Raw genomic sequence first — 20,744 nt, 5'->3', positions numbered from 1 at the left:
TTTTTTTACCCCTCTATCTGAACCCCTTGCTCTCTGCACCCCATTTCTCTGTTTCTCTTTCTCACTCTCTACCTCTCTCTCTTTCCCCTGAGGACGTAAAGCACCTTCTCTTCAGGGACCCATCCCAAACTCAACCTGGAGTTCAGAGCTACTGTAAACTGATAAAACACCTGAAAATACAGATTTGCCCTCCATCTATACAATATGTATTGTAAATTCGTGTCTGAGGGGGAATTTCGGACTTTGCTTTCCCAGCAGGGAGTCTTGATTGCCAAGACAAAAGAATAGAAAAGAGAAAAGAAAAGAAAGAAAGGAATCATAGAACCATAGAAAGGTTAGAGAAGGAGGCCATTCGGCCCATCGAGCCGGTGCCGGCTCTTGGTAAGAGCAATCCAGTTAGTCCCATTCCTCCGTAGCCCTACAAATTTTTTCCCTTCAAGTATTTATCCAATTCCTTTTTGAAAGCCACAGTTAAATCCACCACACTTTCGGGCATTCCAGATCATAACTACTCGCTGCGATAAAAGTTTTTCCTCATGTTGTCTTTGGTTCTTTTGCCAATCACCTTAAATCTGTGCCCTCTGGTTCTCGACCCTTCCGCCAATGGGAACAGTTTCTCTTTATTTACTTTATCTAAATCTTTCATGATTCTGAACACTTCTATCAAATCTCCTCTCAACCTTCTCTGCTCTAAGGAGAACAACTCCAGCTTCTCCAGTCCATCCACATAACTGAAGTCCCTCATACCTGGAACCATTCTAGTAAATCTTTTCTGCACCCTCTCTAAGGCCTGCACATCCTTCCTAATGTGCAGTGCCCAGAATTGGACACAATACTCCAGCTGGGCTTGACCAGTATTTTATAAAGTTTCAACATAACTTCCTTTCTTTTGTACTCTATGCCTCTATTTATAAAGCCCAGGATCCCATATGCTTTTTCAACCACTTTCACAACCTGTTCTGCCACCTTCAAAGATTGGGAGCACTACTGTATACCTACCTCCATTCCGACAAACAAAATGTTCACCACTACTCTCTGTTTCCTGTCACTTAGCCAATTTTGTATCCATGCTGTCAGTGCCCCTTTTATTCCACGGGCATCAATTTTGCTGACAAGCCTATTATGTGGCACTTTATTAAATGCCTTTTGAAAGTCCATATACACAACATCAACCGCATTGCCCTCATCAGCCCTCTCTGTTACCTCATCAAAAAACTAATCAAGTTAGGAAAACATGATTTGCCTTTAACAAATCCGTGCTGGCTTTCCTTTATTAATCCACACTTGTCCAAGTGACTATTAATTCTGTCCCGGATTATCGTTTCTAAAAGCTTCACAACACTGAGGTTGAACTGACTGGCCTGTAGTTGCTGGGTTTATTCTTACACCCATTTTTGAACAAGGGTGTAACATTTGCAATTCTCCAGTCCTCTGGCATGGACCCCATATTTAAGAAGGATTGGAAGACTACAGCCAGCACCTCTGCAATTTCCACCCTTACTTCCCTCAGCAACCTAGGATACATCCCATCCGGACCGGGTGACTTATCTACTTTAAGTACAGCCAGCCTTTTTAGTACCTTCTCTTTATCAATTTTTAGCCTATCCAGTATCTCAACTACCTCCTTTTTTACTGTGACTTTGGCGGCATCGTCTTCCTCGGTGAAGACAGATGCAAAGTACTTATTTAGTACCTCAGCCATGCCCTCTGCCTCATAAGAACATTAGAACATCAGAAATAGGAGCAGAAGTAGGCCATACAGCCCCTCAAGCCTGCTCCGCCATTCAACCAGATTATGGCAGATCTTGACCTCAACTCCACTTTCCCGCCCGATCCCCATATCCCTTGATTTCTCTAGAGTCCAAAAATCTATCCATCACAGCCTTGAATATACTCAACAACTCAGCATCCACAGCCCTTGAGTGAAGAAATTCCTCATCGTCTCAGTCTTAAATTGCCGGCCCCTTATCCTGAGACTATGACCCCTAGTTCTAGACTCTCCAGCCAAGGGAAACAACCCCTCAGAATCTTACATGTTTCAATGAGGTCACCACTCATTCTTCTGAACTCCGGAGAGTATAGGCCCATTCTACTCAACCTCTCTTCATAGGACAACCCTCTCATCCCAGGAATTAATCTAATGAACCTTCGTTGCACCGCCTCGAAGGCAAGTATATCCTTCCTTAGATAAGGAGACCAAAACTGTATGCAGTACTCCAGGTGAGGTCTCACCAATGCCCTGTACAACTGTAGTAAGACTTCCTTACTCTTGTACTCCAACCCCCTTGCAATAAAGGCCAACATGCCATTTGTCTTGCTAAACCTGCATACTAACTTTTTGTGTTTCTTGTACAAGGACACCCAAGTCTCTCTGAATGCCTCTATGCGTAGACCTCCTTTTTGGACCCTAATTTGGCCCCACCCTTCCTCTTACTACCTGTTTACTATTTATATGCCTATAGAAGACTTTTGGATTCCCTTTTATGTTAGCCGCCAGTCTATTCTCATATTCTCTCTTTGCCTCTCTTATTTCCTTTTTCACTTCTCCTCTGTACTTTCTATATTCTCACTTGTATTATCAACGTGACATCTGTCATGTGCCCCCATTTTCTGCTTCATCTTACTTTCTATCTCTTTTGTCATCCAGGGAGCTCTGGCTTTGGTTGCCCTACCTCTCCCCTGCCCCCCCCCCCCCCCCCACCGTGGGAATGTACCTAGACTGTACCCGGACCGTCTCCTCTTTAAAGGCCACCCATTGTTCCATTACAGATTTACATGCCAATCTTTGATTCCAATTTACCCGGGCCAGATCCGTTCTCAACACATTGAAATTGGCCCTTCTTCAATTATGTATTTTTACTCTAGATTGCCCCTTGTCCTTTTCCATAACTAATCTAAACCTTATGGTACAATGATCACTGTTCCCTAAATGTTCCCCCACAGACACTTGACCCACCTCATTCCCCAGAACTAGATCCAGCAATGCCTCTTTCCTTGTTGGGCCCGAAACATGCTGATCAAGAAAGTTCTCCTGAACACACTTTCAAAATTCCTCCCTCTCTTTGCCCTTCCATTTATATAGCGCCTGTTCACAACCTCAAAGCATTTTACAGCCAATGAAGTACTTTTGAAGTTTAGTCACTGTTGTAATGTAGGAAATGCAGCAGCCAATTTACACACAGCAAGGACCCAGAACAGCAATGTGATAATTAGTTTTAATGATGTTGGTTGAGGGATAAATAGTGGCCAGGACACTGGGAGAACACTCCTGCTCTTCTTCGAAATAGTACCATCCTTTACATCCACCCGAGAAGGCAGACAGGGCCTTGGTTTAACGTCGCATCCAAAAGATGGCGTCACCGACAGTGCTGCTCTCACGCATAATGCACTGGGAGTGTTAGCCCAGGTTTTGTTGTCAAGTCCCTAGAGTGGGATTTGAATCCACAACCTTCATGGCTCAGAGGTAAGAGCACTACCATCTGAGCCACAGCTGACACCTACTATAATAAATTCTGGTACATGCTACATGTGATATTCCGACCATTGTTTCAGCCACTTTGCGCTCTCATTCTCTGCAGACAAGGCTCTCCACTGGAAACACAAAGGAAGAAAATTTCCCTTTTTATATAAACCCAGTCATCTGCAGGATCAGAGATGACCTTAGCCAGCATGAAACAAGGTGACAGAAAAATAAAATGCTTCTAAAAAGAAAAGCATGCTGTCAGAAGAACACTGTCACTGGATGCAAGAGATGAACATCAGGTCTCCCAGTGGAGGTTACGTGTGGTCCTGAAATTACACGTCTTTGGTCCCAAACTTTGATAGTTTGAAATGATGAGAAAAATCCCAAGGGATCGCCTACTGTAGATTATGATGGCCATCTAGTGTCTTTGACTAGTATTACATGCTGAAACACATCTTGAAACTAATGGGGGACGGTTTCTTTTGGTTGCTGCAGTATGTTAATAATATTAGTGGCTGAATACCTAGCATATTCGCATGACATTCCACTGCCTGCTTTTTAACAGAGGAGTTAGCCCCTTTATTTCAAGTGGGTTAACGCTTTCACTACAGACACAGACACTGGAACGTCATTAAATGCGTAGCGTCCATCTGCTAATAATGGAAATTTCCAAGCTTATAACTCAGTAAACAGAAGAAGTCTTTTCCCAATACTGGATGTTGAAAGGCAGTGTATGTGCCTCAATAAATCCTTCACATGAACTTATTGTTTAATCCTTTGGTCTTTTCCAACCAGACTCTGTCAGCAATCATTTAACAGCAAAAAGCTAATAAGATTGTGTTGGTTAAGAAATAAACCCTCGTTCTACTATGATTTTTCAATGGAGAGGAAATAAAATTCCCATAATTGAAGCAACAGAATGGCAGACCTTCTTACCCAAGCTTCTTAGTATATATGAAACTGGGAACCTAAATTAGGCAATAATGAACTCTAAGATGTGTTTATAAATTCAATAAAATAGCAATCAGAGGAAATCTTACAGCCATGTTACTGATGTCACCCACACATAGCCACCAAGAATATCTTCCTCTTTCCATATGTCTTAATCCTAATTTCAGAACAGCATCCCGTGAACAAACTTGACATTTCTAGTTCCTCCATGTCTAACCTCTATGCGTGAGACTGCCAGTTTATTGCTAAATTATGGGCAGTTTGCGCCATTGATTCACATTCACTATGAATTGGTTTGTGACTCCTCAAATTCATTTCACTTAGGGGTCCTTATATGGAGATCATCATCAGGTTGAGGTAGATCTGAATCCAGGTCCCAGCACTTTAACCAATGTAACCATCTAATCCCATTGTAAAATACAGGCCTCGCCCCTCCCCGCCTCCGTTATCTGTAGAAGGTCACCTACTTTCCGTCAAGCTGTCATAGGGATAGACAGCCACCACTGCTCCTCCATGCATGTTGGCCGACAGTACGAAGGGAATGGAACTGACCCACTTTATGACGTGCTGCGTTTCATTCTGTCTCTCATCTTCTCTTTCATCGAATGCATCAGGGAAGTTTCGATTCAGATCAAAGCCATTGGCGTTGTATCTAGAAAGGAAATCAATGGCTTCACTCTGGTAATTAGTCTCGAGATGCTTACTGCAGGAGGGTGCACAGCTCATGGGTTTTTGGGTATGAGTTAGGTGATACCAGTGCTGCCCTGTTTTTTCTGTGCCAGGGTAGCAGCTCACACTCGATTCCCCTTAAAGATGTGTTGTGATGCTATGCGTATTGACCATTACCTGTTGAAATTAATGCAGTTGGATGCTTTTTATTGTGTGGAGGTTGTTGTAACCAACGAGCAATGTAATGGGTCACTGGAGTTAATGTATGGAGTTACATAGTTACATAGAGTCTACAGCACAGAAACAGGCCATTTGGCCCAACTTATCTATACTGGCGTTCATGCTTGACATGAGCTTCCACCCACCCCTCTTCATCTCACCCTATCAGCATATCCTTCTATTCCTTTCTCCCTCATGTGTTTATCTCGTTTCCCCTTAAATGCATCTAAGCTATTTGCCTCAACTACTCCTTGTGGTAGTGAGTTCCACATTCTTACCACTCTTCGGGTAAAGAAGTTTCTCCTGAATTCCCTATTGGATTTATTAGTGACTATCTTATATTTATGACCTCTGGTTTTGGACACCCCCACAAGTGGAACCATTTTCTCTACGTCTACCCTATCAAACCCTTTCATTATGTTAAAGACCTCTATCAGGTCAGCCCCCAGCCTTCTCTTTTCTAGAGAAAAGAGCCCTAGCCTGTTCAGCCTTTCCTGATAAGCATATTCTCTCAGTTCTGGTATCATCCTTGTGAATCTTTTTTGCACCTTCTCCAATGCCTCTATATCCTTTTTATAATGTGGAGACCAGAACTGTGCACAGTACTCCAAATGTGGTCTAACCAAGGTTCTATAAAAGTTTAACATAACTTCTCTGATTTTCAATTCTATCCTGTAGAAATGAACCCTAGTGCTTGGTTTGCTTTTTTTATGACCTTATTAACTGTGTCGCTACTTTTAACGATTTGTTTATCTGTATCCCTCGATCCCTTTGCTCCTCTACCCCATTTGGACTCTTACTATCCAAGCAGTACGTGGCCTCCTTATTCTTCCTACCAAAATGAACCACCTCATACTTATCTATATTGAAATTCATTTGCCAATTACATGCCCATTCTGCAAGTTTATTAATGCCTTCCTGTATTTTGTCACATTTTTCCTTTGTATTAACTACACCTCCCAATTTGGTGTTAAAGGTTACAGTGACCTGATAGTGACCTGAGCACTGAACCAGGGACCACAGGTTAATCAAGCATGAGATAACGGGCTTGATTTTACCACCCGCTATCGGGTGCGTTCTCGGCGGGGGGGGGCCCCGAAAATCGGGGAATCCCGGAGCCGGACCGGATCCCGTCTCGAACCCGCCCACTTCCGGGTTCCCCACGGACGCGCCGGCGTGCGCGCGCAGGCCCCGCAGGTGGGAATCCCGCAGGCAATTAAAGCCAGCGGGATGCCACTTGTAAGTATTTATCTTGCTCGTTCAGGTCGTTTACAGGCCTGATTGAGCTCTTTTATTAGGAAGGGTGGGATTTTACCTTGAACTGAGACTGTTTCCCAAACTGGGGGAAACACTCTCACTTCAAACGGACGTGTTGCAGCCAGCAGCCTGTGGCAGCTGCCAAGGTTCATTCCACAGGTGGGGGGGGGAGACCCTTCACCAACGCAGGAGGCCACTCCGTCACATAGGGCAACGCCTGCCCTCCACCACCCTCCTCCTAGCAAGAAGATTCACCGACGTGGAACCACAACCCCGGTGCGAGGACACACTTACCTACCTTGCCGAACCCCTCAGACCCACACCTTCCAGATGGGGGCCGCCTTGACCTCCTCGGAGGACGAACAGCATCACCAGCCTCAGCAGCCTCGCAGGCCGCCTCAGACACGTGGAGCCCCACAACACGGTGCTGTGGCACATCCACCTGCACAGCAGGAGGGAGGGCATCCGCAGAGAGAGATGCGTCGCAGGAGGTACTACCCTCGGCACAGGGTCGACAGATCGAGGGTCAGCTTCCTGGACCTCTCTGAGCAGCAGTGCATACGGAGGCTCAGAGTCAGTCGCCAGGTAGTTGCCGACATCTGCAGCCTCCTTAATGACGAGCTGCTCCCGGATGGACCAAGCAGCATCTTCTTACCCGTCGCCGTCAAAGTCACCACTGCCCTCAACTTCTTCGCCTCCGGATCCTTCCAGGGTGCCACCGGGGACATCACCGGGGTCTGTCAGTCGTCTGCACACAAGTGCATAAGGCAGGTTACCGATGGGTTGTTCCACAGGGCCTCGCACTACATCAACTTCACCATGGATGACCGCAGCCAGATGGAGAGGGCGGTTGGATTCCATGCTGTGGCTGGCTTCCCACGGGTGCAGGGTGTAATCGATTGCACCCACATAGCAATACGGGCAACTCCACATGAGCCAGGACTGTTCATCAACAGGAAGGGGTATCACTCCATGAACGCCCAGCTCATCTGTGACCACCGCCAGAGATTCCTACACGTGTGCGCCAGATACCCTGGCAGCTGCCACGATGCCTTCGTCCTCAGGGAGTCCACCGTCCCGCCCCTCTTCCACTCACCCAACACCGGCAACGGCTGGCTCCTCGGCGACAAGGGATATCCCCTGCACACGTGGCTTATGACACCTCTGAGGAACCCCATCACCGAGCCGCAGCGTCGATACAATGACAGCCACATTGCTACCAGGTCTGCAATTGAGCAGGCTATAGGGGTGCTCAAGATGCACTTCAGGTGCCTTGATCGTTCCGGGGGAGCGCTCCACAATACGCGCCACTCAGAGTGGGACGAATTATAGTTGTCTGCTGTGCCCTGCACAACATGGCACAACAGCCACCCATATTGAGGACGACGATGAGGAGGAGGAAGAGCAAGAGGAGGAGGAAGGACCCATGGGCCGAACACTGGCTCACCTGGATGCTCGTCAGGCCAGGGGGGCACTCATATGTCAACGGTTCTCCTAACATCAGACTGTCTGAGGCGTCCAGACCTCATCACGTGCACAGACGAGGGGCCATACCAGCCCCCTCCACAGAAGAGTGGTGCCAGTACTCCTGCACCCACTGTAGTGTGACCCAATGGGTGGGACCAGGTGCTCGTCGTCATGATGAGCCCCACGAAAGGGACCTATTGCACAAGCCACTCAAGAATGGACAAGAGGTGGCAGTAGTGGTGAGAACAATTGTGTTTATTGTGTATGTGCAGTAAACGACTATAAATAAAAACATAACAAATTGTCACACACCCTGGTGCATTCCCTTTGTGTTCATAACACCCTAGCCTTACGTTTGCGGGAACCCCTACGTGGTGCTACCCCTGTGGCTCCAGCAGAGGTAGTGGCAGGTTGCTCTTGTTCGTGCCCTGACCGGGTAGATGCTTTGGGCCGACGCCCCCTGGGTTTCAGTGCCCGTGAGGGCACCACCACAGACTGCTCCTCCTGCACCTGTGCAGGGGCAGACTCGGCCACCTGGATAGGAGGCACCATTGCGGGTACTGGTTGAGAGGGGGGCAACGGGTGAGACATGGGGGCACTTTGAGTAGCGTCCCCACTTCCATGTCCCCGTTCACCATCTTCCCTCTCATGGCCTAGGCCCACATCACTCCTTCCACCCTGCTGGACGGCAGTTTGGATGACCTGTGTGAGACCTTGCAAGGCCACCTCTAATGTATCTGTCAGCCTGTTTATGGCGGCAGAATGTTGCTCACCCCGAATCCGAACAGCCGTTGTCAGGGCCTGGATGGACTCAATGTTGAGCTGTGCGTGACGCTCGAGGGAAGCTAGCCTTTCCTCCACCGCAGACGTTCCCGCACCTACCCGCGACACTATCTCGCCGATACCCTCCTGTACTTGTGCCACCATTGCCCTCATGCAGGAGTTGGACTCCTCCATCACCTGCGCGATTGTGGAGAGTGCGCGTGGCACCTCTTCCAGTACCTCGGCAATGTGCTGGTGCCCCTCGACGACTCTCCTTTTGACTGGTGGCCCCCTGTGTTCAGCATCTGGGTCCGGCTGAGCAGAGCCTGGAGAAGAGTGCTCCCACCGACGCGGACCCTCCGCGGCTGCCCCTGCCACCAGGGTCTGCTCATGCTCACACGTGCGCGGTGACTCACCATGTGCAATCCCAACTAATTGAGGAGGGGGACCCACCGAGGTGTGTGTATCTGCGCTGGTGGATGCTTGGCTCATATGTGACGATGGACCCTCAGAGACCGGCATGTCCTCTGAGGAATCGCCCTCCACAGACACGGCGCTCGCAGACGGCCCTGCAAGAGAACAAAGGGCAATATCAGGCGTGTGGACAAATGTTGAGGTGCGGCAGATGCCAAGTGATGCTAAGATCATTCGCGATCATGAGTGCTGAGTGTCAGCTTTCCGTTACTGGACGTTTCTGCAGCCCCAGCCTCGCCATCCGCCACGGACAGGCAATGCAGCGTGTGGCTGATCTCCAAGGCGTCCAGCTCTGCGTGCGTTAGAACCACCTCGTGTGGCGGGCCCCCTCCAGTGCGTGCCCTTTCCCGGGCGTTCTTGCATCTCTTCTCCTGTCAAGGCAAAACACAGATGCGTGATTGAGTGATGATTGCATTGTGAGACGCTTCAAGCATTGGTGTGGGTGGGTTGAGCGTGTGGGAGATGGATGGGAGGATGCGTGTGCCACATGGCCATCCCATTGCATGGGGATTGGGGTGTGTGGTAGTGTTCGAATGGGGACAGGGACGGTGGGTACGTGCAGGCACGGTGAGGATGATAGTTGAGTGGCTGTGAGGATTGATGCGGGAGCGCTGTGGTGGCAGTGCAGAAGGGGTTGTGAGGTGTTTGAGGTGATGTGGAAGACGGAGTGTGGGAGAATGCGTTAGTGTACTCACTTTGCCGGACCTAGTGAGATCATTGAATCTCTAGCGACACTGGATCCATGTTCTTGTGGTGTTGCCCCTGCTGCTAACCTCCGCGGCCACCTCCGCCCATGCCTTCCTGGTGGCGGAGGCAGGGCACTTCCTTCCATCGCTGGGGAACAACGTCTCCCTCCTCCTCCTTACCCGTCCAGCAGCAGCTGGAGTGAGTCGTCAGAAAATCGTGGGGCAGCCTTACCCCTGGGGTGCTCCATGGTGTGCTACTTCTTGTTTGCAGCAGGAGGAGCATTGGTGGACTGCCCCTTTAAATAGAGCTCCACCATCACTCAGACGTCACTGCGCATGCGCAGGCCGCCGGTGCGCAGCTGAGCAGCGGAAAACCCGTAACCACAGGTAAATGACTTCAATTATCCCGTGATCGCGCGGGGGACGCACTCATTTCACCGGGCGCGTTACCCACGCGCCCGATAGCCCCCCCTCGCCGGGAACCCGCAGGCCTGCTAACATCGGGCCCAATGTCTCTACTAATCTTAGTGGAGAACTGGATTGCAAGATAAGATTTAGTTATACAGGGGGCAGAAGTTGAGGGGATCCACAGAAAGGTCAAGAGAACTACATTTCCTGAGACGTGACCAAATTGGGTATAAATAGAAGGAAAGGAGCAGAAGAAAGTGTACAACAAGAGAAGAGCCACGGAATGCCCCAAAACAGGTTAACCTGGGCGAGGGACAGAAGAGCTGGCAGTCTGCTCGGGTGGGAGCACCCAGCATCTCTCCGAGGAAAGCAAGCAGAAGGTCCTTTACAACGTTGTAATGAAAGTAGTGAATAGCTGCTGCTAAACTAAAAGACTAGAGAAAGTGATTGATGATTGTAAATATATTTGGAATTAAAGAAGTTAGAGTTTTATCATGTTTTAGTACAATGATTAACTAATGACTTGACTGTTATGGAATAAGAGTATAAGAAAATTGTAAAGAGAGTTTGAATAAAGGTTATAAGAAAAGAGGAAGTATTGTTTTTGTCTCCCTGTACTCCTGAATCAAAAGCCTAAATAAAGATCCCAAAACAAGTCTGTTACTGACTTGGGCAACATATGTAAACTGTCCCTAAGTGGGTTAGTTGTACCAGACATAACATATGGGTCTACTTCAAACCTTATGTGAACTGTCTACTTGACTTTCTTTTCTTGTCCAGTGACCTCCACCTCCCCCCCACCCCCGCCTCACTCCCCACCCGATTCAAACTAGCGTACAGATTCACAGTTGCCAACAGCCCTGCAATACCTCACTAAAACGACCATTCTTCATATGTGGCCTAGACAGTGAGTATTGGGGCCAGGCTGTCACATCTGAGACCGCTCCTGTCCTCTCCAAAAGTCATACACCTGCACATCAGGGATAGTTGGAAAGCAGTCAGGAGTTGGAATCCTGGCTGATTTTATGTCAATTTAGGATTAGCTTTGTGATATGACCCTTGTGACCATTAAGGATGAGTTGACTGTATCCTAAAGTCATTTCATTGGGACCTGTTTGCCTAACTAACAATAGTGACTGGACTTCAAAAGTAATTAATTGATGGTGAGACGTTTTGCAATGCCCTGAAAAGCAATTCAGAGTTATATAAATGCAGGCAGAGAGAGTTGTTTTCATCCCAGAGGTGAAAGGGCCAGCCATGATTATAGGAAATACAGGTGGTTCTTGAACTAGTTGTTGGACAGTCTTAACTTTGTGGTAAGCTCCTCAGCTTGGCTTAATAGAACAATGTGCTGGTACAAATAAGTCAAGAGTCAACACTCCTGACAGGAAGAGTATGCTTAGAGATAAGGGGGTAGAATTTCTGCCGGACTTCTCCCGCCATAACTTTGACGCAAGATTGGCAGAATCCCCACAGAAGTCTACCTTAAGGGATTTAAAGGGATGACGAGGGAAAGAACTGCGGAGAAATTTCAATTTAAAATATTCCCAAATTAAAGGCCTCTAAATGTGCCTTCCCCCGGCAGATTATTCTCTTCCCTTTACTTGTCTCCAGTACCTTCCAGCGGGTCCATCACAGTCGCCTTCAAAAGACATTTCAAATCCATCGGGATTCATACTGGGTAAAACGTGGATTCGGGTGTTGTCCATAAACAGGGTGAGCTCCGGGTCTTTCCCATAACTTGTCACTAGGTGTAAAATAAAGTGTAGAAGGATCTCCCGGCCTACGGCCTGCACAATCCAACAACATGAGAGGTTAGTCAGCAGGAGGCAGTAGGGATGTGTGCAACTACAAGAATGAGATTTGGTATCATCCTGGTCTTGCTTCTCTGTAAATCTCAAAAACTCTCAATAGCCTTCGATATTGGTGTCAGCCAATGTATGAGCCACTTAATGTCAGAAAGTTGTGGGTTCAAGCCCCACTCCAGAGACTTCTGCATATAATCTAGGCTGACATTTCAGCGCAGTACTGAGGTGAAATCTTTCGGATGAGCCATTAAACTGAGGCCCTGCCAGCCCCCTCAGGTGGACACAAAAGATCTTGCGGCACTGTTCAAGAAAAAAGAACACGGGAGTTCTCCCGGTGTCCTGGCCAACATTTCTCCCTCAACCATCACCACCAAAAAAAGATTATCTGGTTATCTCATTTGCTGATGGTTATACCTGGATGTGCACAAATTGCTGCGTTTTCCTAAATTTCAACAGTGACTGCACTTCAAAAGTAATTCATTAGCTGTGAAGCATTTTGGGATGTCCTGAGATTGTGAAAGGGCCCTGGTTCATTTACCCTCCACCCTCTAACCCTGCTTCACCTGAAGAACTATACTTGGTTTTGACTCCCCTGGGCAATGTCACAGGAGATTGACAAGTATATATAATTAAATATATATCCATGTAGAAGTCTAATGTTCTTTAATATTAAGAGTCCTTTAATATTCACATTCCATCAGATAGAATTGAAGAGTAGCCTAGTCAGAGTGTACGTAAAAGAAATGGCCTGCCTCCGGCTCAGTTAAGGAGCAGCACATCTGCCCAGATAGTGCTGGAAACTGGGCCAATGGCCAAATACCCAACAGGAGACAATTATTATGTGCAGCTCATGATTATTAATGTACCAGATGAAGGGCCTGCTCTGTGCTCACATTCTGCTTTTACTGTAATTGCTCAATGCTCTTTTATTTTCAATAATAATAATTATTGTTTTGTGGATGTCACAGTAAGGGATGCCGACTCGATGAGAGTCAAACACTTTTGTACTGTTTTGTCTCCAGTGTCAGAATCAACCAGATGCAGAGCTGGAACGTACAGTAAATGCGCCATCTGCACTGGATATACTGTCCCAGCAACTCAGATCATGCTTTAACATCAGATACAAAATGACTAATGCCTCATCAAAATGGCAGACAAAAGAATTTCATAAGAGTGCATTAATGTTTCAGGGGTAATTATTCCAACTTCAGGCTCCTGGCAGAGAAACCCTCAGGGGAGATCTCTCCGATGTCCTGGCCAATATTTATCCCTCAATCAACATCACAAAAATTGGCTGCTGCATTTCCTACATTACAACAGCATCTACACTTCAAAAGTACTTAATTGGCTGTAAAGCACTTTGGGACATCTGAGGTCATGAAAGGCTCCATATCAATGCAAGTCTTTCCTTTTACTAACTGACAATTAAACCATGCTCTAATGGCAGGCGAAGCGATTAAGTACAGCAGTGACTTGCATCAGGAAATTCGTTGGCGGCTCTCTGCCCGGCTGCCATAACTTCGATGGGGGATCGACGTTACTCCTGTTTACATGATGTATCGGGGTTTCTGCCGATCTTCCGCCAAGGTTATGGCAGATGATCGGATGAACCTCCAAGAAATTCTCAGCGTTGGTTTTTAGGGTACACTCGCCTCTAATTTCCTCCCCTTTCTTTCTAGTTTCCCTGGACCACCCCATCCCACCAGTGGCCTGAGGAAGTAAACGGGTTGCCTGCTTCTAGGCTCAAGTCACAGCTACTTTTGAACTCGCCCCAACAAGGCCTGTGGGAGAGTTCCAGGCCTCTGATTGGGAATGCCTGAAGTGGAGGGATTCAAACCTGCAGCACATGTTCCATTCCCAATACTGGGAATTCAGACCCAATGTTTATTTTTGGGGTTATTTGTTACATATTTACTCTTTTGTAGATTAGTTAATAAGTGTTTGGAATGCTACTTATTTCATTACAAGGAAGAAGCCCCTTTCATGAGTTGTACTTCAAGTGATAGCCACTAGATGGCAGGCAGACCTGCGACGAGTTTTAATGTTAGGAAACTGGCAGGGAATTTCTAAATTTCTGCCGATCCCATGCCGTAACTTTGCTGGAAATTGGGGTTTCCGAAATGCGCTCTTGATGAGCCAGAGTCCGTGCTGGGAGCAGATCAGAAAATTTACCCTCACGTATAATAAATATAATAATCCCATTCTTATTCAAATATAAGCTGCATGACCTGCGGTTAGAATCTAGACCTGTTATACTGTTTAGAAATTGCACCCACATTTTTTCTGCAAACATCTAGTGCCAGCGTTTGGTGCAGACTGAAGCTCGACACTCAAGTACGGCCTGAACCTCCCACCAGCACACGATGCCCACGTGACTCAACAGCATAAAGTACGAGCAACAAAGACTTTGCTGTATCACGTATGGGGCTCATGAGCTGTAATTACTGCAGTCACTGAGTATACAATGGGCATAATGAAAGGACTGAGAAACATCATCAGCTTCATGGAATAAAAAGTGTTCTGTTAATTTATGCAGTATTGATCTTACTTTTCATGTGGATACTCACTTCAGAGGAATACCAGAAACAGTAGAGATATACACGCATGTATATGTTGCCTGAGGATCCCTTTCACAGTACAGAGATATACATGCGTGTGCTGCCTGAGGATGTTTCACAGTAGAAATATACACACGTGTGCTGCCTGAGGATCCCTTTCACAGTACAGAGATACACGCGTGTGTGTGCTGTTACGATTCTTTGTGACCCCGTATGACAGAGAACGGACCAGTTAATATAGCATTGACCAGTATTGTCAATATTGTAATCTATTACACAAGTAAAATACTGCAGATGCTGGACTAAGCATCAGTTGCTATTTCAGCGACTCTGCATTTGCTGCTATTTCACAGCTCACCTCATTAGTTTGTATCACTTCTGAAGCCGCTACTTGCACGAATGCTGAAATGCTGCTTTACTTTTTTTATTAGTTCTCTTTATGTCTTGCCTTATATTCTCCCTTTTCAAGTCATTCCTTAAGCTGTGGGTGCAATATTTATCCAGTAAACGGGCACAACCAAAGAAATAACTCGGTTCTGAGGAAGGGTCTGTACATCAATATGTTCTCTTGACAGTCGCTGCCTGACCTGTTTCCAGTGTTTTCTGTTTGTGTTACACGATTGATGCAGCTGTGAAGCTATGACATCAGTTCTCTGTGCTGATTGGATAATTACTGTACCCAGTCCATCTTTTGATTATAACACGGAGCGTCCTTACTGATATAAATACTCAAAAAAAAAAGTAATAATAAGATGAAACAGTCCCACCAGCGGAGATTGGGTACAAGTAAGGCTCTTCAGTCAGACTGGACAGACTTGTATTACATAGGAACAAGAATAGGCCAGTGAGCCCCTCAAGCCTGTTCCGCTACTCAGTTAGATCATGGCTGATCTGTATCTTAACTCCAATTACCTGCATTGATTTCATATCCCTTGGTACTCTTGTCTAACAAAAATTTATCAATCTCAGTTTTGAAATTTTCAATTGACCCCCAGCCTCAACAGCTTTTTAATGGAGAGAGTTTCAGATTTCCACTCCCCTTTGTATGAAGAAGTGCTTCCTGATATCATCACTGAACGGCCCAGCTCTAATTTTAAGGTTATGCCTCCTTGTTCTGGACTCCCCCCCACCAGAGGAAATAGTTTCTCTCTATCTACCCTATCAAATCCTTTAATCATCTTAAACACTTGAAATAGATAACCCCTTAATCTTCTGTACTCGAGGGAATACAAGCCTAGTCTATGCAACCTGTCTTCATAATTTAACCCTTTTAGTCCTGGTATCATTCTGGCGAATTAAGCGGATGTTATGCCATTAGCTGCAACAGTGGACCCCAGGGCATAAGCCCCAGTGTGATGGCGGAGGTACAGAAAGCTGGCAGCAGCCAAAAGGGTCAATGGGAATCCCGTATCCTGTGTTATTTTCCCGGTGCACATGTTGCTGATGAGGCAACTCTCCCCCATTCAATTTCAACATGAAATCAGGCCGCACACACTCGCAGACCCGCTCCAAATCATCCATTCACTTTTAAAATTACAGTCACTTTGAAGTTACTGAATTACAGTCGCAATAAAGCAGCATGCTTGGCTACCAGCCATGAAGTGTATAAATCCACAGGACTGCTGCAGGCCAGCGGAACTGCTTGCTTCACAGGTCCCCCTCCGACAGCATCATCCACACAACACACATTGTCCATGACTGTAGCGTGTAGCCTGTGAGGCTCAATAACACTTGTACTGGAATGAATTATGTCTAAATTCTATAAACCCACAGAAGAATAAATAATAAATATGTTCATTAAACATCTCTGGGCTGAACATTCTGGGAAATGAATAGCTCAGGTGGTTTCTAGCGAGGTCCCCGTTGTCTGACACACTAATGAGATTTTATGTTGAGAATGTGTTTAATATATTTTCTTTTCTTCTTAATGGCACTGCTGAAGATGATTAGTTACTCTGCACTCGTGACTGAACACAAGATCTGCATTTTAAAATAAGAGTCTATGCGAGACGAGGCTTTGCAGATAGTGGTTTATCTTAATTTCTTTTTAATTGAGAAAGCAAGATGAACGGCCAAGTCTCACAGTGCAGATCGCACTGCCAAGGTTGAAAACAGTCAGGCAGATAACTACTTCACTCAAAACATATTAATGACATGGCACCAAGTTTGGGTTTTAGAATCCTGTAGATTGCAGGAGGAAGGAAAGACTGAGGTAAGTGTGGAGATACTTTTATCTCGTGGCTAAAAGTCCACTTCAATCGACAAGCCCTTGCTCACTGTAAACCAGAACTTGTCCTTATGTGCAAAGTAGTGCGAGATAGCAGGCCACAGAGTGAACCCTTTAACTGAAGAGGCATGCGGTAGGAATAGCATGAGGTACTAACATACACCCCTGATCTCTCCGACTGGTGAAAAATACCGCATTAACAAACCGTAAGATTTAGGCTCAAAACAACAAATTAAGTTTATTAAGAAGTAAAATGAACAGAAGCAATGTTCTTTAAAAAAAACAGATTTAGCTAGATTACAATACTTCACAGCCCAAAAATTATCATAGCGGGAGACTACTTGGGGATAAGGATGGCCACCATGGGAAATAGATTACAGAAAATGAGGTATCTTTAATGCCAATCATATAAGTGTGTAATTCTTATCAGTTAATTGGATGAATACCACTCAATTATTTAACATAATCCACCTAAAGGTCTTTCAGCCTGTTCCTCATTCACGTCCTCTTCCATTTTTAATTCGCAATCCCACATTTCCTTCAGGGACAGGGAGCAGAGGTCAGAGGAACCAGGCTACAGTGGTGTAGCCATATCTCCACCCCGAGCTCCCTATGAGTACAGCGCCTACACACTGCACTGGCTGCAAGTTTGGGATCACTTGTTATTTTAACTTCCCTTTTACTTCCTTTCTATCTAGCGTTCCCTCCTCTGGTCCCAGAAGTCCGTAGGCCAGCAATTCCCAGCACTTACGGAGTGTCGTGCCCAGCAGTGATCTCCGCCATTGACCCCATGAGAGTATGTGGGGTCAGGGGAAGGTTGCCTTATTTTGAATTCTCCTTGTGGGCACACACACCACTAGGAGCCCATCTTGGGTGCCCACCTTGCAGTGTATCTTTCCAGACTGGGTTTGGGGAGTTGGAATCCCCTCCCTACCCGACCGCCCCCTCAGAAACTTCCTGATTGTGTCCCCAGCAGCCCCTTGGCATAGGGGGGGGGGGACCCCACCCTCGGCCCTGTTCCATCCTACGTCAATCACCATGTTTGAGGTGGGTGGAGGCTCTGCCCCCTGAACAGGTCACCTTGGGCAATTCAACACTATCCAGGTCCTGATCTGTTATCCGGCCCTCCCAAAGTTACGGTGGGAATAGGCTGAAAGAGCTGCAGATTTTCAGGCCCAGATGGGTGAATTTCCTTACCATGTGCAGCAGATTTCCACTGCGGAATTGGAGCAAATACCTTTTTTGTGGCAGGAAAATTGCACAGGTGCCATTTCCACCAGTTATCCGCCATAAAGTTGCCACCACTCGCTCACCCCACCACAACTGAATTCCCCCGTTATTATTGGCCCGCTCTGTGATCCACCCACCAATCCTGCATGCCCTCATTTAAATATATTATAATGAGGGCCAGAGGCACTGAAGTTCTAAGTTTCCTGCTTCACATTCGCAATGCGCTCAGGGTAAGATAGACTGGGAATTATAAGGCACAACTCCTGCCAGGATTAGCTAAGACAGGCAGAAGGAAGGAGTTTCTGAGTTTGAGAAGGGTGAAGAATTTTACCAGTGATTCCTCCTGCTGGGAAACATTTTTTTGCAATGATTTTTTTTTTGATCTTTCTGGCTATAGACCTGGACTTACTTCTCACTGTTTCTGATAGGGTGAGACCACCCAGGGATTTTCACCCCCTATACCCACAGTGGGGGCTTCTCAGGAGCAGGTATGGCATTCCTCTGATGGGGGAATCAAGAACGTGGGGACATTATCTTAAAATTAGAGCTAGATCTTTTAAGAGGCAAATCAGTAAGCCCAACCTGGAATTCTCTCCCCCAAAAGGCTGTGGATGCTAGGTCCACTTCTTTGGACTAGAAGGGGTAGTTGATGAGAGGATGTTTCCCCTTGTGGAAGAGTCTAGAACTAGGGGCCACAGTTTAAAAATAAGGGGTCTCCCATTTAAGATGGAGATGAGGAGAAATTTTTTCTCTCAGAGGGTCGTGAGTCTATGGAACTCCCTTCCCCAGACAGCGGTGGAGGCAGGGTCACTGAATATTTTTAAGGCTGAGTTAAATAGATTCCTGATTAACAAGGGAGTCAAAGGTTATAGTAGGTAGACGGGAAAGTAAGGTTGAGGTCACAATCAGATCAACCATGATCCTATCTATGTTCGTACGTCAAATGGATCAATAGATCTTTGTTAGGTAAGGGTGTCAAGGGATATGGAGCTAAGGCGAGTAAATGGAATTGAGGTACAGATCAGCCATGATATAATTCAATGGTGGAGCAGGCTCGAGGGGCTGAATGGCCTACTCCTGTCCTATGTTCCTACTCCCTATGGTCAGGCGCCATTATCATGGAGAAGGAGGAGCAGCAGAAGATAGAGCAAAGGAAACAGTCAGGCACCTTTAAGGAGGTTGCAGCCCACAAGGTATTATTCCATCTCCCGCAACAGAATATTCAAGCAGCGCAGGTCACATGAGGGATTAATGAGGAGATATGTAAAAGAAGAGTGCACTTCACCAAACAGGCAACAGGGCGGCCCTGCTGCCTACTACACGAGGACCTGTGGCCACGGTCATCTGCCCGCAACCTCTGAAAAGCACTGGTATGATACTTCAGTGTTGCACACTTTATGTTCTGAGAGCCTCGCTAAAAAAGGTCAGGTTTTCTGCCAAGTCAGAGGGCAGCATGTGCTGTGGACTGTGTCCAACTGCTTTTCACTTAGGACCCTTGGAAGCCATCAGAGCAAGAGAGAGGAGTCTTTCATCCCACCCGACCTCACTGAATATTAACGGGAAGGATGCTGTTCTGACCCACATCAATTTCACAGCGGGGTCCTTTCTAACTCACTGTGTCACCGTCATTCTAGTCCTTTGAAAAGTGCTGCCAGTAATAGGATTATCCTCTAGGATTACAATTGCAATCCACAGAATGTAGTAAAACAAAGTGACTCGGAGATCAAATGAAAGGTTACCTTTAAATACATTGCCAAAAAACAATTTACTTTTATTAGATAAATAAAATGAAGCCAGCTGTTGAAATATATGACTTTTTTTTTTCATCTTTAGCCTTTTCTGATTCCTCCTCGAGGAAATCACAGAGACAACATCAGACTCGCATTCCGTTCCTTCTTATATAGCTTCTATCACCTCACCAAACAGCTACATGGGTTAGATTTAATTTTATAAGCTCAGAATGCCGTACTGGGTTTTATTACAGGCGGCTATTGTGGAACCTGCTACATTCTTATTTTTTATGGGGGTACAAATTTGTCTGTCCTTCAGTGCCTCAGCGCTGAAGAACAGACAGCTTCTACTTTTTATGCTGCTAGTATCAGCATCAAGTGGATATAGCAGAGGGCAGATGCAAGATAAATCTCCCCCTACCTTTCTCCAATAAAGCACCTCGAACCCCACACTCTGAAATTTATCCCTCTAATGTATCGGTGTGATAGCTTCAGCCCCTCCCCCCACCCCTCCAACTCTTGTGGCATCCCCGAGTGAAACAGACTGTCAATTTAGTGCCAAGTAGGGACAAATTACAGGCACTTTTATACTATGGGCTTATGCCTGCTAGGAACTGGGTGGAGACTGTCAAACTCATTTCACATTTGGCAGAGAGGAGACTTTCATCTAAATTAGTCAGGTTGGATTTGGTTGACACTAGGCCCAGAGGTAAAATGACAGCACTCAACTCACTGCACCAACCAATCTCTATGATTTGATTTAATTGGTATAGAATGTTATAAGTATCGTATCAATCTAATTCAATTTCTAAAGTTGGGTTTATGCCTTATGCAA

The 20,744-nt window shown here is 46.3% G+C and overlaps 1 protein-coding gene across 4 annotated transcripts in view; it reads right to left on the bottom strand.

Annotated features, from left to right (window-relative positions):
• Positions 1–20,744, bottom strand: part of LOC137345020 (carboxypeptidase D-like) — a 212,676-nt gene that overhangs the window by 45,790 nt on the left and 146,142 nt on the right. For 3 of the 4 annotated variants that reach the window (XM_068008366.1, XM_068008367.1, XM_068008365.1), the window contains exons 19-20: positions 11,974–12,146; positions 4,882–5,066 (exon numbers count right to left, since the gene is read on the bottom strand). The exons of the other annotated variant lie outside the window; for it this stretch is intronic. In XM_068008366.1, coding sequence (XP_067864467.1) covers positions 4,882–5,066; positions 11,974–12,146 — 358 coding nt within the window. The remainder of the gene's footprint in view (positions 1–4,881; positions 5,067–11,973; positions 12,147–20,744) is intronic. 4 annotated transcript variants of the gene reach the window in all.

The sequence above is a fragment of the Heptranchias perlo genome, chromosome 28, assembly GCF_035084215.1.
Source record: "Heptranchias perlo isolate sHepPer1 chromosome 28, sHepPer1.hap1, whole genome shotgun sequence".
NCBI lineage: Eukaryota > Metazoa > Chordata > Chondrichthyes > Hexanchiformes > Hexanchidae > Heptranchias > Heptranchias perlo.
The sequence above is the reverse complement of the archived record's forward strand: the minus strand, read 5'-3'. Positions and strand labels throughout refer to the sequence as shown.